This window comes from Gopherus flavomarginatus, chromosome 1 (genome assembly GCF_025201925.1).
Source record: "Gopherus flavomarginatus isolate rGopFla2 chromosome 1, rGopFla2.mat.asm, whole genome shotgun sequence".
In the NCBI taxonomy this organism is placed as follows: Eukaryota; Metazoa; Chordata; order Testudines; family Testudinidae; genus Gopherus; species Gopherus flavomarginatus.
In genome coordinates, this window is record NC_066617.1 from 166,550,408 (window position 1) to 166,576,633 (window position 26,226).

Consider the following 26,226-nt stretch of genomic DNA (forward strand, 5'->3'; position numbering starts at 1 on the left):
AGAGGATGGCCCAAGCAACAGAAGGTTATCATTCAAACAGCTTTGATTTGTAGTGTGGCTACAATAAGCAATGTGGCCTTGTCCTTCCCACCTCCCCCATCCCACCCTGTTAACAAACCCTTTGTACACATGAGCTTCCTTTTACTAGTCAGCGTTGCCAGTGATCTCAAGTTTTTTTTTAATAAATAAAGAATGCATGGATTCAGAACAATAGAGACTTTATTTCCTGTGCCAGCTGTGGTCCAACGGGGGAGGGGGACTGACTTACAAGGAAGTACAGTCACCAAAAAGGGCAGCTTTGCATCAAGGACAAACACACACAACAGTCACACCGTAGCCTGGCCAGTCATGAAACTGTTTTTAAAAGCCTCTCTGATGCACAGCATGCCTCGGTGTGCTCTTCTAATTGCCCTATTATCTGGCTGTTCAAAACTGGCCACCAGACGATCTTCCTCAACCTCCCACCCCATCATAAAGGTCTCCCGCTTACTCTCATAGATATTATGGAGCACACAGCAAGCCGCAATAACAATGGGAATATTGTTTTCGCTGAGCTCTAACCTGCTCAGCAAACTGCACCAATGCCCTTTTAAACGCCCAAAAGCACATTCTATCACCATTCTGCACTTGCTCAGGCTATAGTTGAACTGCTCCTTAGCGCTGTCCAGGCTGCCTGCATATGGATTCATGAGCCATGGGACAAAGGGGCAGGCTGGGTCCCCAAGGATAACTACTGGCATTTCAACATCCCCAATGGCAATTTTCCGGACTGGAAAGAAAGTCCCTGCTTGCAGCTTTCCGAACAGCCTAGAGTTCCAAAAGTTGCGAGCATCATGCACCTTTCCCGGCCATCCCACGTTGATGTCGGTGAAACGTCCCTTGTGATCCATTGAGAAGTACCCCTTGCAGTTTATGTACTGGTTGGCAAGGTGGTCTGGTGCCAAGATAGGGATATGCGTTCTATCTATCGCCCCACCACAGTTAGGGAACCCCATTGCAGCAAAGCCATCCACTATGCCCTCCACATTTCCCAGAGTCACTACCCTTTTTAACAGAAGGGTATTGATTGCCCTGGCTACTTGGATCACAGCAGCCTCCATGGCAGATTTGCCCACTCTGAATTGATTCCCAACTGAGCAGTAGCAGTTAGGCGTTGCAAGCTTCCACAGGGCTATCGCCACTCACTTCTCAACTGTCAGGGCAGGTCTCATCTTGGTATTCCTGTGCTTCAGGGCAGGGGAAAGCAACTCACAAAGTTCCACGAAAGTGGCCTTATGCATGTGAAAGTTTCGCAGCCACAGGGAATCATCCCACACCTGCAACACTATGTGGTCCCACCAGTCTGTGCTTGTTTGCTGAGCCCAGAATCGGCATTCCACTGTTTCAACATGCCCCACTGCTGCCATGATGTCCCAATTGCCACATCCCATGCTTTCAGGAACGTCTGTGTCCATGTCCTCATCACAATCGTCCTTGTGCTGGCGGCTCCTAGCTAGGCTCTAAACATACTGCAGGATAATGCACAAGGTGCTTGCAATGCTCACAAAAGTAGTGTACAGCTGGGGGGGCTCCATGCTTGCTGTGCTATGGCATCTGACGGATAACCCAGGAAAAAAGGTGTAAAATGATTGTTTGCCATTGCTTCCAAGGAGGGAGAGGAGACTGACGACATGTACCCAAAACCACATGCGACAATGTTTTTGCCCCATCAGGCATTGGGAACTTAACCCAGAATTCCAGTGGGCAGAAGGGACTGTGGGATAGCTACCCACAGTGCACCACTTCGTGAGTCGATGCTAGCCACAGTATTGAGGACGCACTCCGCCGACCTACTGTGCTTAGTGGGCACATGCACGATCGACTGTATAAAATCAGTTGCTAAAGATCGACTTCTATCAAATCGACCTAATTTCATAATGTAGACATGCCCTGAGAGGAGACGATCTCCTGTTGGCATAGAAGCATCTTCTCTGACCCTCTACAATGGCTCATCTGCACTGGTGCAGCTGCGCCACTACAGCGTTTTAAGCGTTGACCCATCCGTAAGCTCCTAAATGCCTAAATCACTTTTGAAAATGCGACTTAGATGCTCTCAAAAATTGTACCCTAAATCTCTCTTTGCCTCAACTTCCCCATTTCTACAATAAGGCTAACGGCTATTTCACAAGGTGCTGGGAGGATTAGTTAAAGTATGTAAAGGGCTCTGAAGATCAATGTTAATTTCTTTTGTTTTGTTTTTTTTAATTTTGGGGCATTTATAAATCAGTATAAAATAGTGAGCACAGAAACTCATGTTAAGTAAAGGAATATTAGTTTTAATTTCATATGCACTTTCACAATGAATTCCCCACCCCACCCCCATAATCATCCATGTACTCCACAGCAAACTTGATCTAAATTCTGCAGCAAAGTTCCCTAGATTCTGCGATAGACTGGAAATTCTATTTACATTTTTAAAAACTGAGGTTTATAAGTTAACTAACCGTGAAAATGATGCAATTAAGCAGTCTCAGTATTTATTTGTAGATTACATTAAATTAAGTTTATCCTGCCCCATATTTTCAAATTGTCTGCTTGACAATGCCATAGAAGTTGTCTGGTAAGAAGTTGGAGGTCTTGGCGACGGTGTAGGAGAGACAGCTGGAGCTTTTGGCACAGGGGTAGAGTAGGAGACAATTTGGGATTGTGGCCTAATCATGTTAGCTAAATGTTTCTGCTGAAGTGATCAGCAGTGAAATAGTTAATGCTGACATTTAAATGGTCATGTTTACGTTTTAGTCTTATTTCTTCTTTTCTTCACAGTCTAAACTTTAGCTTTTCTATCACAAGGTTAACCTGTAAAATGTAAATCACCGCACTGCTGTCCTCTTACTCCAGCCTTGCAGAAAACGGTCTTCAGCTAAACAGCAGCAAAGAAGGTTTAAATGCATTCAATGAGGATTGAACTCTACTCAACCCCATTCACTTAAGTGAGAGACTCTCCCACCCCTAATATCCAGGGTATGCTCTCAGGGGAACAAATCTCAAGGTCTTTACTCAGCCACTGATGCAGCAAAGCTCTTAGGACCAGATTTTTAAAGGCACCTAACTCCCACTGAAATCAATGTGAGTTAAGCACCTAAATACCTTTAAAATTTGACCCTTAAGCTTGCATGTAACTTCAAGCACATGAATAGTCCCACTGATTTCAGTGAGAATAGCCGATGTCTAAGTGCTTTGCTGGATCAGGGCATCAGTTGTTACTCGTGGAAAGCTCTCAGTGAAGACAATAGGAGTTCTGCCTGAGTAAGGACTTAGTAAAAACTGAGTAAGGACCTTGAGGTTTGGCCCAGTAATTGTGTTCAATACCATCTAGTTTGTAGTTCTAAAATTATTAAGATTTCTCTTTCTGATGCTCATTTCAGACCTTGATGGGTAGTCACTAGGGAAAATTTACTTCTATGTAATTCATATGCTAACAAGACCATAAACCAAGCCAAGCTGATCAGATTGTATATGTTTCAGGTTATGAAAAAACATCACCCTGCTCATAACACTTTTCAAATCCATACCATGACTGACAGGTCTCCACCACTAGGAGGACAGTGTGAAAGGTCCATTCTCCCCACATCCCTTGCTCAAAGGTGCACTTTTATGTTTATTCAGAAAGCTATGTAATTTGGGTTATCTCTGAAAGTACGTTTTCTTTTTTCTGAGTTTTAAGTGAATTGCAGTTATGATAAAACCTGCCAACACTATCACTGCACCAGAAACCGTGTAGGCAATTCCCAGGAAGAGGTTACTCCCTCCACTCCATGTGCTGGTTGAGAGAACCACTTGCTTTTGCCCTTTGAATTTGGTAACAGGGAAATCTGTTTAGGTGACGTTAAAGTTTAATTAACAATCAGGATGAAATGTACAGTAAGATGTGTTCAGAAAATACTCTTCAAAGTACACAAGGGGGTGATTTTTGCATTTGTTGTAAAAGTCTTTTATGGTGCTTTTAACTATTCTGTATCCCCTTGCCTCTTGTTACCAGTGGCTGCACAACCCCCAAAATGGCTGGGTGAGGGTAAGAAACTCACACACATCATGTGCATCTACAGTCTTAGCAAAATTATTGAAATACATTCGATTCTTTATTAATATGATGTCAGGTTCATCCTCATATAGCTATGTACTGCACTGAAGCTGCATCATAATATTTAAAGGCAGCCTGCAAAAAATTACTGAAAAATTAGCTTTTCGGGTGTTATTGTACTGAAGAACCTTTTAGCACTTTCCTTGACAATCCAGTCTCTGACATGAGGACACTCCACATAATGTTCTTGTTGCATCACCACCTCTCAATTCTGAGTCACGTGTATTCATCTAAGGCCTTGTCTACATGGGAGAGTTTTACCATTTATGCCAAATTAGTTATTCAGATAGAACCCCATGTGTGGATATTTTTATTCAGTTTAATTTAAAACCCTTCACAAGCAACATAAGCCAGTGGCTCTTAAACATCTAGCCCAGTGGTTCTCAACCAGAGGTACGTGTATCCCTGGGAGTACGCAGAGGTCTTCCAGGAGATACATCAACTCATCTAGATATTTTCCTAGTCTTACAACAGGCTGCATAAAAAGCACTAGTGAAGTCAGTACCAACTCAAATTTCATATAGACGATGACTTGTTTATACTGCTCTATATACTCTACACTGAAATGTAAGTACAATATTTATATTCCAATTGATTTACTTTAGAATTATATGGTAAATATGAGAAAGGAAGCAATTTTGCAGTAATAGTGTGCTCTGACATTTTTGTATGTTCATGTCTGATTTTGTAAGCACATAGTTTTTCAGTAAGGTGAAACGTGGGGGTACACAAGACAAATCAGACTCCTGAAAGGGGCATAGTCATCTGGAAAGACTGACAGATACTGTTATTACCTGAGCTAGAAAATACCCATCTTGTAGTAGAATAAGGGACATCTACATTGCAGCCAGGGATGTTAATGGCAGCTCGTATAATTGTCCCTGTGCTAGCTGTACTCTAGCTAGCTCACTAAAAACAAAAGGGAAGATGCCGTGGCACAGTCTTCAGCATGGGCTCCACAAGCCTGCCTGCCTCCCAGGATATGTACTTGCTAATGTAGCCCATGCTGAAGCCTGCCCCACAGCCTCCTCGCTTCTGTTTTCAGTGAGCTAGCTATAGTGCCACTAATGCAGATACGTCTACACAAGCTGCCATTCACACCCTTGACTCCAGTGTAGACATGCCCTAAGTGTGTCCACACAGGAGGGGATAGCAGTATAACTATATCAGTATAAATTCACCCCTCAGGTTATGCTGTGTGGATACAGTCTAAGCCTTTTTAATTCCCCAGCAGCTGTACCAAAGCTGGCACTGCCAGGCTTTGCTTCCAGCCAAAGTTCAGGCAAGCAGTTGCCTCAGAAGTTAGATCTAGTGTCACATGGCCTGATATAGGGCATTTAAGAGACATGTCTTAACTGCGCCAGCACTGGCTGCAGGAAATCCAGGGATTCCCCACAAACTAGATCTCCCTCAGGTTTTTTGCTGTATTACTGGCAAGCCACCATACTAGCAGGCATCTTTTTTTTTTACCTGCTTAAAAATTAAGGAGTACCTTGGACATGATGAAAGGATACTGTAGGTAATGTGGAAGGTGTAATTCCCTGCTGGGAGACCATCAGCAAACTGGTTGGTGTGGCTGAGACGACGGTAAAGGTTTCTGAATGTGGGAAAGGCTGACACCCGCATCCAGATGATAAAATCATCGTTTATATAACCATTGTTCCTTTCATCCTCCTCATCCAGTAAATAAGCTGGTTTCTGCCAGTAAGGAGGCCTTGTTGTTCCTGGGGAGGAAGATGGAGAATAGGGACGAGCTATCCATGTTTAGAACGCTGCTAAGACAGGTAGTTAAATTATTTAATCCTTCTGGGTTTCTGATGTTTAACCAAGAATACAGGTCAGACAGAGGTTCTGTCCAATATTCACAAGACACAGAGCAAATCACACTTTCCATCCAAAGATCTCAGATCACCTCTCAGACATTAACGAACTGAACCTCACAACATCCCTGTGGCAAAAAGTATTATCCTCATTTTATAGATGGGGAAACCAGTGCAGGAGAGGCAAAGTGACTTGTACAGGAATAGTACCTCACTCTAATTATAAGACAACTTTCCCTTTGCATGTAATTGTTCACCTTTATTTTTCATTTTTATGCATCGATTCCTTTCTGTATACCAACAAAATGCACTAAAAGAGCAGTAAACATATGTATCCTATTTGTCGTTCATTTGAAAATCTTTCTACAATATTTAGAAGAATATTGATACTACTTAGATTGTTACTTCTTAAGCGACAGAGACTGTTTTCTTGCTCTGTGTTTGCACAGGACCTAGCACCATGGAGTCCTGGGTCCATAACTGGGGCTACTATAGTCTACTACAATACAAACTAATAGTAATAACAAAACAGCGCTAATGAATATATATTTAAAGATGGAACAAGTAGGTGATTCCACTTGGCTAACTCCTTTTGCCCAAGACCTTTAGTAGGTGAGGATGGTGAGGAAAGTAGTGGGGCTTCACTCTCCTGACCTTCTAGAACATCTTTTTCTCTTTATAACATCATAGTCTCCTCCCTACATGTGGCATATTGCCCCATTGAAAAGTTGGAGGTGGTCTCGTGAGGTTGCTCTCACAGTGCTTCCCCTGGAAAAGTTACCTGTAATCGGGAAGAACACATAGACCCATCTCCTGGAGATTGTACCTGTCTCAGGAGACTTCCACAAACAGAAGAAAGACTTTTATACTAAGGCATGGCAGTGGAATCATTCTTACCTGCAAATGCAGAAGAGAGATTATATGATGTTGGATTCCGAAATTTCACATTTTTATCTGACCACCAACTATTTCCAGTCTTCAGCAATGGGACTTCGATAGCAATGGATGAGTTAAGATAGTAAAAAAGTTGAATAGAATCTGCAGGGAGATCCAAATTAATATGTTATCAACTGTCTACAACTTTCAGCAGTCACTCCTGTAGTCAACCTGACCAAGTGAAACCTTAAAGAGAGAGAGAGAGGCCTGGTCTACACTATGCATTTAAACCGAATTTAGCAGCATTAAACCGATTTAACCCTGCACCCGTCCACACAATTAGGCCCTTTATATCGATATAAAGGGCTCTTTAAATCGGTTTCTGTACTCCTCCCTGACGAGAGGAGTAGCGCTGAAATCGGTATTGCCATGTCGGATTAGGGTTAGTGTGCCGCAAATCGACAGTATTGGCCTCCGGGCGGTATCCCACAGCGCACCATTGTGACCGCTCTGGAAAGTAATCTGAACTTGGATGCACTGGCCAGGTAGACAGGAAAAGCCCTGCGAACTTTTGAATTTCATTTCCTGTTTGCCCAGCACGGAGCTCTGATCAGCACAGGTGGCGATGCAGTCCCAAATCCAAAAAGAGCTCCAGCATGGACCGTACAGGAGATACTGGATCTGATCGCTGTATGGGGAGACAAATCTGTTTTATCAGAGCTCTGTTACAGAAGACAAAATGCCAAAGCATTTGAAAAAATCTCCAGGCTATGATACAGAGTCCACAGCACAGTGCTGTGTGACAAGCGTAACGGAAAGCCAAAGAATCAAATGGACGCTCATGGAGGAAGGGAGGGGGGACTGAGGACTCCAGCTATAGAATCGTAGAATCCCACAGTCCCCGCAGTCTCCGAAAAGCATTTGCATTCTTGGCTGAGCTCCCAATGCCTGTAGGGTCAAACACATTGTCCGGGGTGGTTCAGGGTATATCTCGTCAATTTACCCCCCCTTTCTCCTCCCCCCCCATGAAACAAAAGGGAAAAAGATCGTTTCTTGACTTTTTTCAATGTCACCGTATGTCTACGGCATGATGCTGGTAGACGCGGTGCTGCGGCATTGAACAGCAGCATCCTCTCCCCTCCCTTCCCCGGTGGCAGACGGTAAAGTGCAGAATGACTGGTAGCTGTCCTCGTCATCATCCTGTGAGTGCTCCTGGCTGGCCTCAGGTGAGGTCGGCCGGGGGCACCTGGGTAAAAATAGGAATGACTCCCAGTCATTCCCGGCAGATGGTACAGAACAGGTGGTAACCGTCTTCATCATAGCAACTGGGGGCTGAGCTCCATCAGCCCCCCCCCGCCCCTTTCATGTCTAAAGAAAAGATTCTGTACTGCCTGGACTATCATAGCAGCGGGATGCTGGGCTTCTTTCCCTCTCACCGTTTAATGTCCTGCCCGGACTATCATAGCAGTTGAAGGCTGCCTCCCCCTCATTTTATCTCACTGAAAAGTCAGTGTTTCTTCTTCCTGCATTCTTTATTACTTCATCACACAAATGAGGGGAGACTGCAACGGTAGCCCAGGAGGGTTGGGGGAAGAGGGAAGCAACGGGTGGGGTTGTTGCAGGGGCACCCCCTAGAATGTCATGCAGCTCATCATTTCTGTGGGATCTGACACGGAGCGGCTGTGCTCTCTGGTACGCTGGTTCTCTAGTACACTTGCCCCATATTCTAGGCAGGACTGACTCTATTTTTAGATAAAACATAAAGGAGGGAATGACCCGGGGGGTCATTCTCATTTTTGTCTTTGCGCCCCCGGCCGACCTCAGCGAAGGCCAGCCAGGAACACCCATGACAGCAGCAGATGGTACAGAACGACTGATAACCATCATCTCATCGCCAATTTACAATGGCATGACAGACAGTACAGAACGACTGGTAACCATCTCTGCTACCTTGCAAAGGCAAATGAATGCTGCTGTGTAGCACTGCAGTACCGCCTCTGTCAGCGACATCCAGTGCACATACGTTGACAGTGACAAAAGGCAAAACGGGCTCCGTGGTTGCCATGCTATGGCATCTGCCAGGGCAATCCAGGGAAAAAGGGTGCGAAATGATTGTCTGCCGTTGCTTTCACGGAGGAAGGAATGAGTGATGACATTTACCCAGAATCACCCGCGACTCTGTTTTTGCACCATCATGCATTGAGATCTCAACCCAGAATTCCAATGGGTGGGGGAGACTGTGGGAACTATGGGATAGCTACAGGATAGCTATCCACAGTGCAATGCTCCAGAAATCGATGCTAGCCTCAGTACATGGACGCACACCGCCAAATTTTTGTGCTTTATGTGGCTGCGTGCACTCGACTTTATACAATCTGTTTTACAAAACCGGTTAATGTAAAATCGGAATAATCCTGTAATGTAGACGTACCCAGAGAGAGAGAGAGAGAGTGAGTCCTGTGAACAAACAAAGAAAAGACCAAGAGAGGGTTTTATCATTACTGCATTATGTACACCAGAGGTCAGAAACCTTTCAGAAGTGGGTGCCGAGTCTTAATTTATTCACTCTAATTTAAGGTTTCGCGTGCTGGTAAAAGACGGTTACTCACCTTTGTAACTGTTGTTCTTCGAGATGTGTTGCTCACATCCATTCCAGTTAGGTGTGCGCGCCGCGCGTGCACGTTCGTCGGAAACTTTTTACCCTAGCAACTCCAGTGGGCCGGCAGGTCGCTCCCTGGAGTGGCGCCGCCATGGCGCTCGATATATACCCCTGCCGGCCCACCCGCTCCTCAGTTCCTTCTTGCCGGCTACTCCGACAGTGGGGAAGGAGGGCGGGTGTGGAATGGATGTGAGCAACACATCTCGAAGAACAACAGTTACAAAGGTGAGTAACCGTCTTTTCTTCTTCGAGTGATTGCTCACATCCATTCCAGTTAGGTGAATCCCAAGCCATACCTAGGCTGTGGGGTCGGAGTGAGAAGTCGCGGCATGGAGCACTGCAGATCCGAAGACCGCGTCCTCTCTTGACTGCTGGACCAGGGCATAGTGGGAAGCAAAGGTGTGGACCGATGACCAGGTCGCTGCCCGACATATTTCCTGGATGGGCACACGGGCGAGGAAAGCCAGCGACGACGCCTGCGCCCTGGTAGAATGCGCAGTCACACGGCCCGTAGGGACGTGGGCCAAGTCATAGCAGGTCCTGATACAGGACGTTACCCATGAGGATAACCTCTGGGAGGAGATAGGAAGCCCCTTCATGCGGTCCGCTACTGCCACGAAAAGCTGGGGGGATTTGCGGAATGGTTTGGTCCTCTCCACATAGAACGCGAGAGCCCTACGGACATCAAGCGAGTGGAGCTGCTGCTCCCTGCCTGAAGAGTGAGGTTTCGGGAAAAAAAACCGGGAGGAATATCTCTTGGTTGATGTGGAAGGTCGAGACTACCTTGGGGAGAAAGGCAGGGTGTGGCCTCAGCTGCACCTTATCTTTGTGGAAGACTGTATACGGGGGGTCTACCACAAGAGCCCGGAGTTTCGACACCCGCCTAGCTGAGGTGATAGCTACTAGAAAGGCAGTCTTCCAAGAGAGATAGAGTAGGGAGCAAGTAGCTAACGGCTCAAAGGGGGGGCCCCATGAGCCGAGACAACACTAGGTTAAGATCCCAGGTTGGAGCAGGGAGTCGGACGTTAGGGTATAAACGTTCCAGCCCTTTCAGGAATCTAGACACCGTCGGGTGAGAAAAAACGGAGCGGCCATCCCCACCAGGGTGAAAGGTGGAGATAGCTGCCAGGTGGACCCGCAACGACGATATCGCCAGACCCTGTTGTTTGAGGGACCAAACATAGTCTAAGTTATTGGCCACCGAAACTTCCATAGGGCGGAGACCTTTCTCCACGCACCAACAGAAGAAACGCTTCCACTTGGCCGAGTATGTCGCTCTAGTGGAAGGCTTCCTGCTGCCCAAAAGTACCTCCCGTACCGGGGTGGAGCAGCGCAGTTCAGAACCGGTCAGCCACGCAGGAACCACGCCGCTAGGTGCAGCGACTGCAGGTCCGGGTGACAGAGAGTCCCGTGTTCCTGGGTAATCAGGTCCGGGTGAAGGGGCAGGGGAACTGGGTCGGCTATGGCCAGGTCCAGCAGCATGGGGTACCAATGTTGCCTGGGCCACGCCGGGGCTACCATGATCACGCGAGCCCTGTCCCTGCGCACCTTCAGAAGGACCCTGTGGACCAGTGGGAACGGAGGAAACGCGTAGTACAAGTGGGTCGTCCACGGAATAAGGAAGGCATCCGCTATAGACCCGGGCTCCCTGCCCTGAAAGGAGCAGAACGCCTGGCACTTCTTGTTCCGCCGGACGCGAAGAGGTCCACACGGGGATAACCCCACCTCTGGAAGATTGAGAGGGCGACGTCCGGGTGAAGGGACCACTCGTGTGATAGGAAGGATCTGCTCAGGCGATCCGCCAGCGTGTTCCGTACTCCGGGGAGGAAGGAAGCCGTGAGGTGAATGGAGTGGGCTACACAAAAGTCCCAGAGTCGCATCGCCTCGTGACATAGGGGAGAGGATTTGGTGCCGCCCTGCTTGTTGATATAGTACATGGTCGTCGTGTTGTCGGTAAACACCGCGACACAATGACCTTGAAGCTGGTGACAGAACGTTTGACAAGCAAGGCGGACCGCTCTCAACTCTCGCATGTTGATGTGCATCTTCACCTCCTGCGGGGACCACAGGCCCTGTGTTCTCAGGGTTCCCAGGTGGGCCCCCCAGCCGAGATCTGAGGCATCCGTTGTCAGGGACACCAAGGGCTGAGGAGGGTGGAAAGGGAGCCCCGCACACACTACGGACTGGTCTAGCCACCAGCCGAGAGAATCTAACACCCCCTGCGGGATTGTGATCAGCATGTCTAGCGGCTGCCTTGCCGGCCGGTAATGTTCGATGAGCCACAACTGGAGGGGCCTCATGTGGAGCCGAGCGTAACCAGTCACAAATGTGCATGCTGCCATGTGGCCTAACAGGGTTAGACATGTCCGTACTGATGTCAAGGGGGCTGCCCGCAATCGCTGAACGATCGCCGACAATGCCTGGAACCTCGGTAACGGCAGAAGAGCCCTGGCCACGGTGGAGTCCAGGACGGCCCCGATGAACTCCACCCTCTGCGTGGGGATCAGGGTGGACTTGTCCATGTTGATCATGAGGCCCAAGGTAGCAAACAGGCCAGTGATCACGCGGACGTGGCTGCAAACCTGTAGTTCCGACGTGCCCCGAATTAACCAATCGTCTAGGTAAGGGAACACGTGGATACGACTGCGCCGAAGATGTGCCACAACGACTGCCATGCATTTTGTAAATACCCTCGGGGCCGTAGAAAGGCCAAATGGGAGGACTGCAAATTGGTAGTGAAGGGGGCCCACCACGAATCGAAGGAAACGTCTGTGGTGTGGCCAAATGGCGATGTGAAAATAAGCGTCCTGCATGTCGAGGGCGGCGTACCAGTCTCCCGGATCCAGGGATGGGATAATGGTCCCCAGGGATACCATGCAGAACTTCAACTTCACCAGGTATTTGTTGAGCTCTCGCAGGTCAAGGATAGGCCTGAGGCCTCCCTTGGCCTTGGGGATCAGAAAGTAGCGGGAATAAAACCCCTTGCCTTTCTCGTTTTCCGGAACCGCCTCTATAGCTCCTTTGTTGAGGAGCGTCTGTACCTCCTGTCGAAGGAATTGCTCGTGAGAGGAGTCCCTGAAGAGGGACGAGGAAGGGGGGCGGGAAGGAGGAAACGATGTAAACTGCAGGCGGTATCCCGTCTGCACCGTACGCAAGACCCAGCGGTCCAATGTTATTTGGGTCCACGCCGGAAGGAAAAACGAAAGGCGGTTGGAAAACGGGGGGGAAGGATCCGTGGGGGAAACTGTTACTGCGCCCTCGGGCGCACCTTCAAAACGAAGGCTTGGGTCCAGGCGGGGGTTTAGAGGAGCTTTGATTCTGCCCCCCTTGGTTCCCCGAATGCCTACGCCTTCCATTCCTGCCACGGCGCCTATTGAGGTCCTGCCGTTGGCGGAACTGGGGGTATGGCCTGCGCTGCTGCTGCTGCTGTGGCCGGAAGGGTCTGCGCTGCGTTCCCGGCGTGTGCATCCCTAGGGAGCGCATAATGACCCGATTGTCTTTGAGACTCTTAAGTCTGGGGTCTGTCTTTTCCGAAAACAGGCCCTGGCCTTCGAACAGGAGGTCCTGGATGGTATGTTGGAGCTCCGGTGGAAGGCCAGAGACCTGCAGCCAGGAGATACGGCGCATCGTTACCCCCGAGGCGAGGGTGCGGGCAGCCGAGTCTGCAGCGTCTAAAGAAGCTTGCAACGAGGTTTGTGCAACCTTCTTGCCCTCGTCTAGAATGGCCGCAAATTCTTGGCGGGCGTCTTGTGGCAGCAGCTCTTTGAATTTGTCCGCTGCCACCCACGAGTTAAACGCGTATCTGCTGAGCAGGGCTTGTTGGTTCGAAACCCTGAGCTGCAGGGCCCCAGCCGAGTAGACTTTGCGTCCAAGGAGGTCCATACGTCTGGCCTCCCTGGATTTGGGGGCTGGAGCTTCCTGCCCATGACGCTCCCTGTCGTTCACCGACTGCACCACCAGGGAACATGGTGTCGGGTGGACGTGGAGGTACTCGTAGCCTTTGGAGGGGGCCATGTACTTCCTCTCGACGCCCCTCGCCGTAGGGGGGATGGAGGCCGGTGACTGCCAGATTGTATTGGCGTTGGCCTGGATCGTCCTAATGAAGGGTAGGGCGACCCTGGTGGGAGCATCAGACGAGAGGATGGTGACAATCGGGTCCTTGATCTCAGAGACCTCCTCGGCTTGTAGGCTCAGATTCTGAGCTACTCGCCTAAGGAGGTCTTGGTGCGCCCTGAGATCCAGCGGGGGAGGGCTACTGGAGGAGGTGCCAGCCACCGCTTCATCAGGGGAGGAGGATGAGGAGACCCCCGGCAAGAAAGTGTCCAATGGGGGGTCTCCCTCGGCCCTCGCCTCTGTCTCAGGAGCCAGAGCGGAGTCTTGCTGCTTGGATCCTTCCTCTCCATCCGGGGAGGGAGGGGGGCGAGACAACGAAGCTTCCGGCACCCTGTGCTCCGCCGTCGCAGGCCTAGCAGGAAGCTGTTGGGGGCCCTGGGCTTGATGGTATGCCCAGGGGGTCCAAAACCCCCACTGCTGCGGACCTTGGTCCTGTTGCGGAGGGTCTTGGAATAGTGCCGCCTGCCTGTCGGTGCCCAGCGCATACACGCTGTCTGTCTGTGAAGACACCGACGGCTGCCTAGAAGGCCATGGCGGGGCCGACCCCGGCTGGTAAGGGTCTGCGCGGGTCGGCACCGAAGATCTTCTCGGTGCCGGGGATCGGTACCGGGAGTCATAGCGGTGCTGGGATCGGGACCAGGTTCTGTCTCGGTGCCGGGATCTGGACCGGTACCGGCCGCTGCTTCGGTGCCGGGATCGGGACCGGGACCTGCCACCGACGCGGTGCCGGGAGGTCGACCGGGACCGGGACCTGCCACCAGCTCGGTGCCGGGAGGTCGACCGGCGCGGCGAGTGACGGCGGGACTGGCTCCTGGAGTCACGGTGCCGGTATCGGCGGCTGGAGTCAGACCGCGACCGTCTGGAGGTCGATCGGTGCCGCGAGTGCGACCGGTACTGCCGAGGGGAGCGGTGCCGGGACTGCGAGCGGCGGTGGGATCTTGATCGACCGTGGCGTCGGGACCTGGATCGCGAGCGCGAGTCCCGAGACGGTGCCGACATCATGGGCTTGCCTCTAGATGCGACCCGCACCGGAGGTACCGGGGGTGGCAGCTGAGTAGACTCCGTTAAGGCGATAAGGTCCCGTGCCGAGGCGAAGGTCTCCGGCGTGGATGGGACCAATAGCTCAACCCCAGATCTTATGGGGGAGCTTGGCGGCACCGGACTCGACGGACCCACCGGGCCCGGAGTCGACGGTGCCGGTGGCGCCGCGGCCGATGTCAATGCCGGGCGCTCCAATCGGGTCTGCCTGGCTGGAGTAGCAGACGCTGACGGTCTCGGCTCTGCACCCGGTGCCGGAGAAGGTCGGTGCCGGGGAGTCTTCCCGGTGCCGGTGCGATCCGGTGCCGGCGCCGAGATCACGGCCTGCGAAGCCGCCGGGTCAAGTGCCGCCTCCATGAGGAGAGTCCTGAGTCTTTGGTCTCTCTCCTTTTTTGTCCTGGGCTTAAAAGCCTTGCAGATGCGGCACTTGTCCGATCTGTGCGATTCCCCCAGGCACTTCAGGCACGCGTCGTGGGGGTCGCTGGTAGGCATAGGCTTCTTACAGGCCGCACACTGCTTAAAGCCCGGCGAACCAGGCATGAGCCCGGTGCCGGGTGCCGGGAAGGGCTACAGCTCCCGGCGAACAACTATCTACAATACTATTTACACCTAATTACTTAACTAACTACACTTAACGATCTAACTAACAACTATAACAATAACGATAGTTAACAAGGAGAGCTAGGGACGTGGAGGACAGCTATGCCGCACTCCACAGTTCCAACGACCGACACGGCGGTAAGAAGGAACTGAGGAGCGGGTGGGCCGGCAGGGGTATATATCGAGCGCCATGGCGGCGCCACTCCAGGGGGCGACCTGCCGGCCCACTGGAGTTGCTAGGGTAAAAAGTTTCCGACGAACGTGCACGCGCAGCGCGCACACCTAACTGGAATGGATGTGAGCAATCACTCGAAGAAGAATACATTTTAATGTTTTTAGAAGATCTCTTTCTATACGTCTATAACAAATAACTAAACTATTGTTGTATGTAAAGTAAATAAGATTTTTTAAATGTTTAAGAAGCATCATTTAAAATGAAATTAAAAGGCAGAGCCCCCCCGGACCAGTGGCCAGGACCCAGGCAGTGTAAGTGCCACTGAAAATCAGCTCCTGTGCCGCCTTTGGCACCCATGCCATTGGTTGTCTACCCCTGATGTAAATATTCTGTGTGCCTCACAAGTGAAGGACCATTTAAATTTCCTGAGTGAAAGCACCCTTGGAAGTTTTAAAAACTGACCATATCCCTACTGGAAATTCTCCTTGCGTCACCAAGACAGAATATCCACAGCTGTATTTCATTGACATCCCTTGACTCCTCTGTGATCAAATTTTTTGGATTGTGTGACCTGAAGCTGGTGGGTTTTGTTTTTTTTTGAGAAGCTAGAGAAGGAATGCTAGTTACAATCTCTGAGAAGGCTTACTCTCCTATTTACCCCTGCCTTGCATTTTGTTAGGTAGTATAACTGAAGTGATGTGATCCTACTTGCTGGGCTTTGAAGTCTCCACTTGCATTTCTGAAGCAGGTTCTATAATATGCAAAAATCAAATGTCAAAGATATATGAAGAAGATTCGTTAACTGAAGCTGCTATAGGCTGAAGAGCCTTTGTAACTTATTACCAGCAATTTCCTTTAATCATCTTTTCCAACATCCAAAAAGAAACTAAGGGAAAGTGTACTATAGTCATGCACCACCCCTTCATTTTCATGGAACAGAATGTGCATCTTTGTCTACACTGAGAAAATATGGAAAGAAATAATGTGACAAGTAGCTACAACCTTAAACTGGTTTCTTTTTTTTAAACCTGAAAACTGTTCTTTATTAATTAGCTTGTCAGCTTCTGAGAACAATGTCAGGATAGCTTTCTCCCTGTAAAATCCTGGGGGAGACAAGGGACAGGTAGTTTTTACCTCACTGTATTTTTTGAGGAAAACTCCCAGTGGGGGGTTTAGTGTTGACCTCAGGTAGCAACATCGAGCTAAAAACTACCTCTGCCTTGTCTCCACCCGGATTTTACAGGGAGAGTTATCTTGCTGTATAAATGCCTTCCCCCCTCCTTTTTTTTTGCAGTAAAGTTATAACCCAGGGAGTCAATGTCTTGAAGAAACATTTTGATTTGTCTTCATGAGAGTGAGGCTGTGTCTACACACTGAAGTTGTGAGAAGCGGAGAAGCTATATTGGCATAGCTGCATCCATGCTAGAGTTGCTGTATCAGTATAACTATATGGTTAAAAAAAGATTAGATTCTCTAATCAATGTAGTTGTGCTTGTACCAAAGCCACTCATGTGCAGACCTGGCCTTATGTTCGTTTAAAACTGGTTATAGCAGTTTAGCTTGCACATGTAAATTGACTGACAAGTTAAGTCACTATAAGTCAGGATTATTAAGCCAATATAAGTACATCCATAGAGGGCTTTGCATCAGTTTAGAAACACAACTTTAGTTAAGACAGTGCAACTGTATGTGTAGACCAAGCCTAGATCAGATTTTCCATTTCAAGAATGTGCCACACACTTTTAAGCCAGTCACCCTAAGAAAGCGGAAGCTGAGTTTTCCAGGCCCACCCAATAGCCTGTTGTAAAGCTACGATCAAGTCTGTAGATTACAGTCTTCCTCTTTTTCTAGGATATTCAGTTCCCCAATCCTGTAACTGGATCATGGGGGTGGACCCCTGCACTCACATGGAGTCTCACTGAGTTTAGTAATGTAAGTGGAGTCATTGCAGTGCAGCTTGTAGGGAGCCATATCCACTTTGGCCACACTGTCAAATGGTTTAACATCCATATATGAGAGAGACAGACAGATAGAGATGCAAGGATCAGACATGCAGAGAACATGCAAGAATCAGCACTTAGATGGGGCTCTGTGAGGTCTCAGGGGCACAGAGATATTTAAATTGCTTACATCTGTGCAGGTGAATAAATCAGATGAGGAGGGTACTTACCATTGAACATACTGTTGGCGATGGCGCCGCATGGAGCCACTGGAGTTCCGTTTGGATAGGTTGTGAAAGGCTCACAATTGCTGTTCTGAATCTGAACCCAAGGTCAAAGGACAATTAGAAATGTCTTTTCCTGATCAACATTTGTTTGGTCAATCTTTTACTCTTATTTCCCTCTTAAAAAAAAAACTGGAAAAAAAACAAAACCCAAAAAAGAAAACCACCAAACAACCTAAGACTGCTAGGAGTTGCCAATGCTTTCCTGTCACATTAGAGATGGGCTCAAATAGAATGAGACTGGGGTGAGGCATATCTGCCGAGGTCTAATGTCTACACAGCTGCTGGTAGCACACTTCCCAGCACAGACAGACTGTTGCTGTGTGACAGATCCACACAAGCAGGGAAAACCAACTAACTATACAGGGAAAACTGTGAAGCTGTTTATGCGGAAACTAAACATACTGAAAACAACAGAGATCTGTTTTCTCTAATCTCTTTCTTTCTGTTATAGTCATATTTTACATATAAGAGAGTGGTTGCAACACTGAAAGACCAGCTTAGGTCTGTTAACAGGGTTATAACAGAGTTTTGTCCCATCTGCATTGGAATGCGAGTCCATGCTATAACACAGCCGGGCTGCAATGATGTTATAACCGTGTGCCTTAACACTGCTGTAACTGCAGGCTGATCTGTTCAAACAAATGGTTTTGGTTGCCTCAGTCTGTCGGTACTCCATTTGAGTCCTCTTAAAGGGGCCTGGCATTCGAAGGGTGAGTACTCAGCACATCACTTTTTAAAATAAAGGCGGTCACACAAAGAGGATCTTAGGGCCCACCTAGACTAGAATAACAAATAATAATTACAACCAGTTACAACAACATATTCCCCGACCTAGTTACAATATGGTTCAATTTTTCAGTATAGACAGGACATTTAACTGCATCCCTAAACTGTACTAAAACGTTGGACTTATTTAAGCTTTTACCATGGATTGAAGACGTGTAAAAAAATGGCTAGGTGCCATCTGTTCCCTGGGAGAGTCGTCTTGTAGCCGTGTCCCCAACTCGTGTAGATTGGGTCTAAAACTGCTAGCAAACCTTCATTAAAATCCAACTACTGATGATATTGCTGATAATTCTCAGCACTTGTGATCTGTAGACCTCACAGCACATTCTTATAAAAACTCCTTTTCCAGGCATTGAAGTCAGTCTGCTTCCCTGTTTGCACACGCAGGCTACAGCTTCTAAGACAACCAAATTGTTTATCAGAGTTACAATTTGTGACTGTTGCTTCTGTATTTAATACCGAAGCTTTGCAACACCTCTGAACTGTCACAAGTGGGAAATGCTAGTAGAAAAGTTTACAGTGCCTTCTAACCTCAAGGAGTTAAGAAAGGGAGCTCAACCCCTTGCAGCTGACCACATTTTCTATTCCCCACAAATGAGATGGCCAGGTCTAGTGCTCCGAATTCAAAGGAACAGAGGAATAAAAATATTGAACTCTGGCTTTTTTTATGCACTTTTGTGCCCAACTATGGTTTATAATCACAGCCTACCCTGGAGGGGAAATAGAGGGGCCATGTTGCAACAGGAGACCCCAGGAGGAGCTCTGGTGATCTAAGGTTACACAGCAACAGAGGAGAAACAGTAAAAAAATAAAAAAGGTACATGTTTTAAAACCACAAAAACTGGCAGAAGGACCCAGAGGCAGGTGTAGTACTAGAAACTACTTTTTAACTAGAGAATCACACACTAAGAGCCTCCTCACCTGATGAAAATATTGATGATGTAACAATAAGAAATACACTTACGTTTACATCTTGACCCAGCAATTGTGCATCACTTCTGGAGAGGACATACCGACGGTGGTTCTGATAAAAGTTTTGCAGACGATAGTACATAAAAACATTACCCTGGAATTCAAAGGAGAATAACACAGGATGAGGAGAGCATAAACAAAAGAGGTCATTGTTACAAACTGTTGAAAAAAAATACCGGGGGAAGATGGGGGCGGACAGCCTAATGGATGTGGTGTTAACTACATTTCAGCTGATTATTTTAGCAGAAACATTCACTTATCTTGGGCTTGTGGGTGGAGCATGGACAGAATACCATCATTTCCCCCACCCATTGCTTTGGCATCGCTGAATGGAAGGTGCTATGAAACAACATGAGTCGTTCCACTGAGGTCACAGTCTTTTTATTTGGAAAGGTTGCAGGATTGGACCCACAGTTTTCTAAATATGTTAAGATTATTAAATTCAATTATCAGCTTTTTAAAAAAAAGAAATGTAAAGTGAATTTAGCACTTGCGAAAGGTGCTGCACGGAGAGTGCTGTATATTAAGGGTAAAATTTTCAAAAATACTTAGGAGCCTAAGTCCTATTTTCAAGAAACTTAGTCACTTTTGGCTCCTAAATCCCTTTTGAAAAGAGACTTGGGGCTTGTCTGCATGGTGCCACAGACCAGTTAATGGGGGTGTGGACTGCAGAGTGCTGTAAGGGCCCGAGGAACACCCTTCAGTACTGTACACTTTGCACTGATGTAGTCTACAGGATTATGTTAATGCATGCTAGGTACCATTTAGTTTGCACCACCAGCGTCTACATAGGCCAGGTAGAGAGCAACATGCTAGAGTATTCTGCAGTTCACATCCCCATAGGCCTGTCTTTAGTGCAGTGTAGACAAGCCCATTAGCCCTTTTGAAAATTTTGAGTCTTGAATCTACAGACCAGATCTAATACAAGCAGCAGAAGTACCAGTTTGTACATGTAATATGGAAAACTGACATTTTTACTTTTAATTTTAAATGTTCTTCAAACTTTGACACATTCTTATGGCTGGAGGATTTTCATGTCTACTGCTTTTACAGCTCCTTTCACTCTGAAGAACCCTAAAGTTGTGGAAAGAGCTACAGGAGTTTTACTTACCAAAAGTGGCCAGAGCTTCAATTTTATGTCTCATCTGAAAAAAGATCCTATCCCAGCTGCACAGTACCAACTAACACCAGGGTGAGGCACTGGGTCCCTACTAGGGCATTGACTCACTACTGATTCAGAAGAAAGAGAAGTCATCTCTTGAATCTAAAGCACTTCTTGCAGCATCTGTTTTCACCTGGGAGGTTTCCAATTTAAATATTATGCAGCCTGATCTTGCTTAATTTATGGGATTTGCCAAAATGAAAAACAACAATGGTAAAGGCACATATTTTGGATGTAAGGGGCTTTAGGTTTGTGAAAGGGATTGATATAAAGCCCTTCAGAAACTGGCTTAGTGTCATTTATAGGACAAAATTTCTACTTCTTACACATACAGAAATACAGGAACTCTAGTCCATGGTTGGTTTCACACATTTACCTACCAGCATATTTTCCTGCAGTGTGAAGTGCACAGTACAGTTGCATTCTTTATCCCAGTTAGAGGAGTTTTCACGCAGTTTTGAACAATTCAAACATATGTCTGAATAGTTAATCTGTCAAAGAAATAAGCAAGCAAAGATTATATTGGGGTATGCAAAGTACGGCAGAAACCCTGTCAGGGCTTTGGATCTGGCCCGTGGAATTGCCACCCCGGTGGCGCCACGGGCTCTGCACTGCTCCTGGAAGCAGCTGGCACCATGTCCCTGTGGCCCCTGAGAGAGTGGGGGGGCAGAGGGCTCAGTGTGCTGCCCTTGCCTACAGGCACCGCCCCCTGCAGCTCCCATTTGCCAGGAATGGGGAACCACGGTCAATGGGAGCTTCGGGGGAGGTACCTGTAGGCAAGGGCAGTGCACGGAGCCCTCTGCCTCCCCTCCCCCAGGGGCCATAGTGCCATCCGCTTCCAGGAGCAGCATGGGGCCAGGGCAGGTGTGGAGCCTGTCTTAGCCCCACTGCGCACCGCTGCCACCTCGGAGCTGCTCCAGGTAAGTGGCGCCGGGCCGGAGCCCACACCCCAACCCCCTGCCGCACCACTCCTGCACCCCAACCCCCTGATGCATCCCTCCTGCACCCAAATCCCCTGCCCTGAGCCCCCTGCCATACCTTGCGCCCTAACCCCCTTTTTGAGCCCCCTCCCACACTCCACACCCCCTCCTGCACCCCAACCTCCTGCCCTGAGCCTCCTTGTACACCCCACATCCCTCCTGTGCCCCCAACCCCTTTCCCTGAGCCCCTTCCTGCACATCACACCCCCTCCCACACCCTGCACTCCCTCCCACAACCCTATATTCATGGCTCTGCATGCAATTTCCCCACTCAGATGTGGCCCTCAGGCTAAAAAGTTTTGTCCACCTCAGATCATATGCTGTAAAACCTCCCTCTGGGAAAAACTAGACTCTCAGCTGCCAGGGTCTACGAATGACCCTCTCTCTTCAGGTTTACTCAATGTGGGCATGCGCACAACAGGGGATAAAATTTTCAAAAGCATCTGAGAGACTCAGGAACCTAAGTCCTATTTTCTGAAGTGACTTCAACACTTAGAAGCCTTAATCTCATTGGATGTCAGTAAGATTTAGGCTTCTAAGTCCGAAAGACACTTTTGAAAACTCGATCCCTAACTTAAATCCTGTTCTTGCTGAGGAGCCAATGCCCCCCCACACACAAAGGGAGTGTCTTGCACTGCTCAACAGCACTCCAACTGGCTGATGAAGCGATAAATCCAACAGACTCTCAAGTAACTTGTGGCCTGCCCTTCTCAGCCAGAAACATGGTGGTCTCACAGTGACGGCTGCAACAGGGATTCAACCACCACCACCTCAGGGTAAGCATACAGACCCAGATTCTCTGCTATGCTTAATATTCCCCTTGGGGTGCCATTCTTAGGACACCCCAATTCTCCAGCTGGCTCTCTGCCAGCATGGGAGGAGTTTCAATTGCCCTGAGGACTGACCCGAATTCCATCAGCTGGTAACAATCCCTAGGGGCTGTCTGCCAGATGACAATACCTGGAGTGCTCTGGATTTTACCCTCTGATCCCGAATTGCAGGGGGGCTGCTATAGGATCCAGTTATGCTGGCGCTGCATTCACCACCAGGCACCCTTGGCAAATAAACGAACAACAAACAAGGGACTCCCCAGTTGGAGTGTGGGGGATGAAACCAGTTTCTGCTCTTTTTGTGCCACCTGAGCAGCACAAAGAGAGCAGAGCAGGGGTGAGAGTCAGGTCCACAGTAACTGTGGCAAACACTATATTGAAAATAGCATTATTTTCTCACTCTATTTAATATTTTGCATTTATTTAGCACCTTTCATCCAAAACAAGTGCACTTAATATGTGAAAAATAATACCATCCTACTATCACATTTAGCAAAAATTTATAATAAGGACTGACAATTTCTTTGTCTTTTTATATTTTTATCCATTACAGTGTACTCTCAGACTACAAAATATAAGAGGCAAAGTTTGGGTTGTGAGACCATCTTAATGGATAAACAAGCCAATTTTTTTTCCTGTAAGGTAACCGGCCCACGCAAATCACCATGTACTATTTTGTTTGGTTTTTTCACCCCACAAGCCAAACAAAGAAATAATCTTGCTGTCCTTGTCAATTCTAGTGGGTGCTGTATACAGTATGTACATCACAGATGGCAATGTGGTTTAGCGGTTTGAAGAAAGAACTGGGAGCCTAGTGTGCTGGCCAACTGACTTGTTGTGAGACCTAGTGTAAATCATTCTGTGTTTTAACATTCCCCGCCCCCCTACTGTAAAACTGATATTAAATTACCTAATTACAGCTAAAACAGGTTGAATTATTCATTGTGAATACTATGAGTTGGAGATTTATTCCTCTTTTCTGCTCATAAGTCAAACACAAACCAATCCTGGTTTGTTTGGGGTTTTTTTTTTTGCTGGTCTATTCATTATCCAGGGTGTGTGATTGGTACACATAGTATTGTACTGCTTCCCAACTGGATGACAAATTTCCAAAACTAGAGAAAACCACATAACGCACTTCAAAAACAATTTATCAGCCTAGTAATAATTTTTACCAGAATTGTGAAACTTTCAAGATTCATGATCATTTACACAAATACTAGCTGTCTAAACACTCATAAAGAACAAAATAACAGGAGGTAACAAGTCAGTGGATTGAATTTAATACTCTGATTTTGAAATTGGCCTTAATATTCAACCTGCTCTACCTGCAGCAGCCATCAGTAACACATGAGGAATTTCTTTGTGTTTTAGGATTCTGGCTGGAAATATTTATTGACATTTTTTAATGCCTAAAAATACCAAAGTTACCACAGTTTATTTCCTCCCCTAAGCACAGGGACAAATGACAACGTCCCAGATATTGCCAGCTGGTAAATTAGCAAATGCTGACTTTTTAATGGTGACCACTTTCACCTGGGGTATTGTGGGTTTGCTTGACACCCTTGGGTAAAGGGAGTACATCCATGATAGAATTACTACCCCTCTTTGAGCCACTCTCTGATAACACTCATCAAGAAAATCACCTCAAACAAACCTGGATTTCTTTGACACTTCTTGCATACAATATTAGGCAGATTCCCATGAGGAGGCAGAAGAGTCCAATGGTAAAGAAGCTGGAGAGGACAGTCGGAGCTGCGAGCTTGGGCTTCCAGGCTGGCAGTTTCTGTTGTTTAAATGCGCTGTTATCTGGACATCTGGCGGGACATTCTTGTGCTCCTTGGCTGTTCTTATTTTTCATGCTGTTGCCGTTGGAGAAGGGTGTGTGTTTTGGGGGGTGGGGATGGGGTAAGGATGTCTGCGTTAGCCTTGGTCTCCACTTAAAAACTCTCTCTGATGTTGGAGGCTGTGTTGTTTCTATAAACCTTTGTTACTTCCTGTAATTACTCATTAACTAGACTTCTCTTCCTCAGTACAGGCTCATCTTGTCCGTTGGTGACCTCAATCACCTTAATCAGTTGGTGCTATCGACCACGGTGTACTTTAGTCAGAGTCACAGGAACTGCACCCTAGACACTCCGGACACTCTGGGAAAGTCACTGAGAGTCTTTTTCTGCTGCACCACTTAGTACAGTAGAACCTCAGAGTGACGAACACCTCGGGAATGGAGATTGTTTGTAACTGAACAAAATGATATGGTTCTTTCAAAAGTTTACAGCAGAGCATTGACTGCACTGTACTGTTTTCTTTTTTTTGGTCTCTGCTGCTGTCTGATTGCTTACTTTCAGTTCCGAGTGAGGAATTTGATTGACCGGTCAGTTCGTAACTCTGGGGTTCGTAACTCTGAGGTTCTTCTGTAAAGAGTTTATTAGGTTTCACTACGTTCTGAGCTATTGATCACTTGCAGGGGCACTGCCTGCTACTTGAAAGGTCTGTACACAGTCTGATCCCTTACTCCCTCTCTTCCCTTTATTTCCATAGTCACCCTAAACAGAGCAGTGCTATCAAAAGCAAAAATGGCTTTTACAAGAGAATGCTGTGTTGGATAACAATGCGAAAGGCTCCTACCCAGTGAGTGGCCCTGCTGGAGAACTTACCAAGGTAGGAACTGCAATGCCCTTTGTAAGGGCACAGCGTTTGGAGACTTGGTATGGCCCCCTTTGAGTTCTCCAGTGCTAGTTTTGGTACTGTGCACCCTTCCCCCTTTTGCACTGGGAGCACAAGATCCCAAAAGGAACGATCATTGTATCCTCTTCTCATCACCTCACTTTAGGCCCGACCACAATCTAGTCAACAATGTAACCAACACAGAAGCTGCAGGTCAAGGGAGAGATCTAGCAATGTAGTAAGTGGCTTGACAGAACAAGAGCTAAATAGTTCAGACTGCATCCCAAGGTATATTCCCTCGTACTCACTGGCTGACATGCATTATAAATGGAATTTGTTGACAGATCACACCAATGTTTGATTAAATAAATTCCTATTAAATCATCCACGTACAGGCAGTTTTGACTTTTAGCCAAAAGCACCCAGAAATGTTTACTAAAAACTTTGTGTCATTTTTTCAATCAATTTGAGTGTTCCCTACTACAGATATCCATATTTTGCTAACTAGTCCAATGAATATGTTTTACTCTATATGCTCTATAGAGCCAACACAGCCAAGGAACAGCAAATTGTATTCTGACATCATAGTAATCAAAATTAACTAAAATTCTAGTAACAAATTCTTTATTTGCTGATAATATGGAAACCAGATAAATCTCATGAAAAGGGCTATAGGATTTTTACTCACCACAAGTGGTCAGGGCTTCAGTTTTGTGTCTATTTGAAAGATGGTCCCTACAGCAACACAGTACCCACTAACAGGCACTAACTTTGATATGCAGCGTGGTTGAATAGTATTCAGCAAATTTTGCCAGTCGTCATTGCATATCACATGATTTGTCGGCGGCAGATATGGTCATGATTCTACAGCTTCTATCTCATGACAATAGCAACACTGGTTGGTGGGATCACTCACATGAATAAGAGTTGCAAGATTAGACAGTTTTTATGCTGTAGGTATCATGATAATTTTCTATCTTAAAAAGCACTTAGCCTTCAAAGTTTCCTGCCCTAGCACGAACAGTGGTGAGGGTGCAAGAGCCACTGTTCTGTTCCAGCACGCATCTTTATGATATAATGTAGTGACAGGGTTTGTGGAGGACAAGAGAGCTCTAACTCATCAACACACTGTGGTAGTAAGGTAGTAAGGAGCGATATGGCTAAAACATCTTGGCCAACTCTGGACCGGTTTCTGTAATGG

The 26,226-nt window shown here is 47.4% G+C and overlaps 1 protein-coding gene across 5 annotated transcripts; it reads right to left on the minus strand.

Annotated features, from left to right (window-relative positions):
* Positions 1-243: 243 nt before the first annotated feature.
* LOC127054578 (cell cycle control protein 50C-like) lies at positions 244-26,158 on the minus strand. 5 transcript variants are annotated; one of them, XM_050960861.1, is made up of 8 exons: positions 24,016-26,158; positions 20,929-21,039; positions 19,379-19,480; positions 17,572-17,662; positions 6,838-6,978; positions 5,635-5,844; positions 3,747-3,851; positions 245-1,593 (listed from the first exon to the last, which is right to left on the minus strand). In XM_050960861.1, exons 1-8 carry the CDS (start codon positions 24,217-24,219, stop codon positions 1,541-1,543), a joined length of 1,017 nt encoding a protein of 338 aa, XP_050816818.1. In that variant the 5' UTR covers positions 24,220-26,158; the 3' UTR covers positions 245-1,540. The 5 variants fall into 5 exon arrangements, with proteins under 5 accessions (XP_050816835.1, XP_050816818.1, XP_050816826.1 ...); XM_050960869.1 differs by having other exon boundaries at positions 1,515-2,899; XM_050960878.1 differs by lacking the exon at positions 3,747-3,851 and having other exon boundaries at positions 244-1,593; positions 5,613-5,844.
* Between the last annotated feature and the right edge of the window lie 68 nt (positions 26,159-26,226).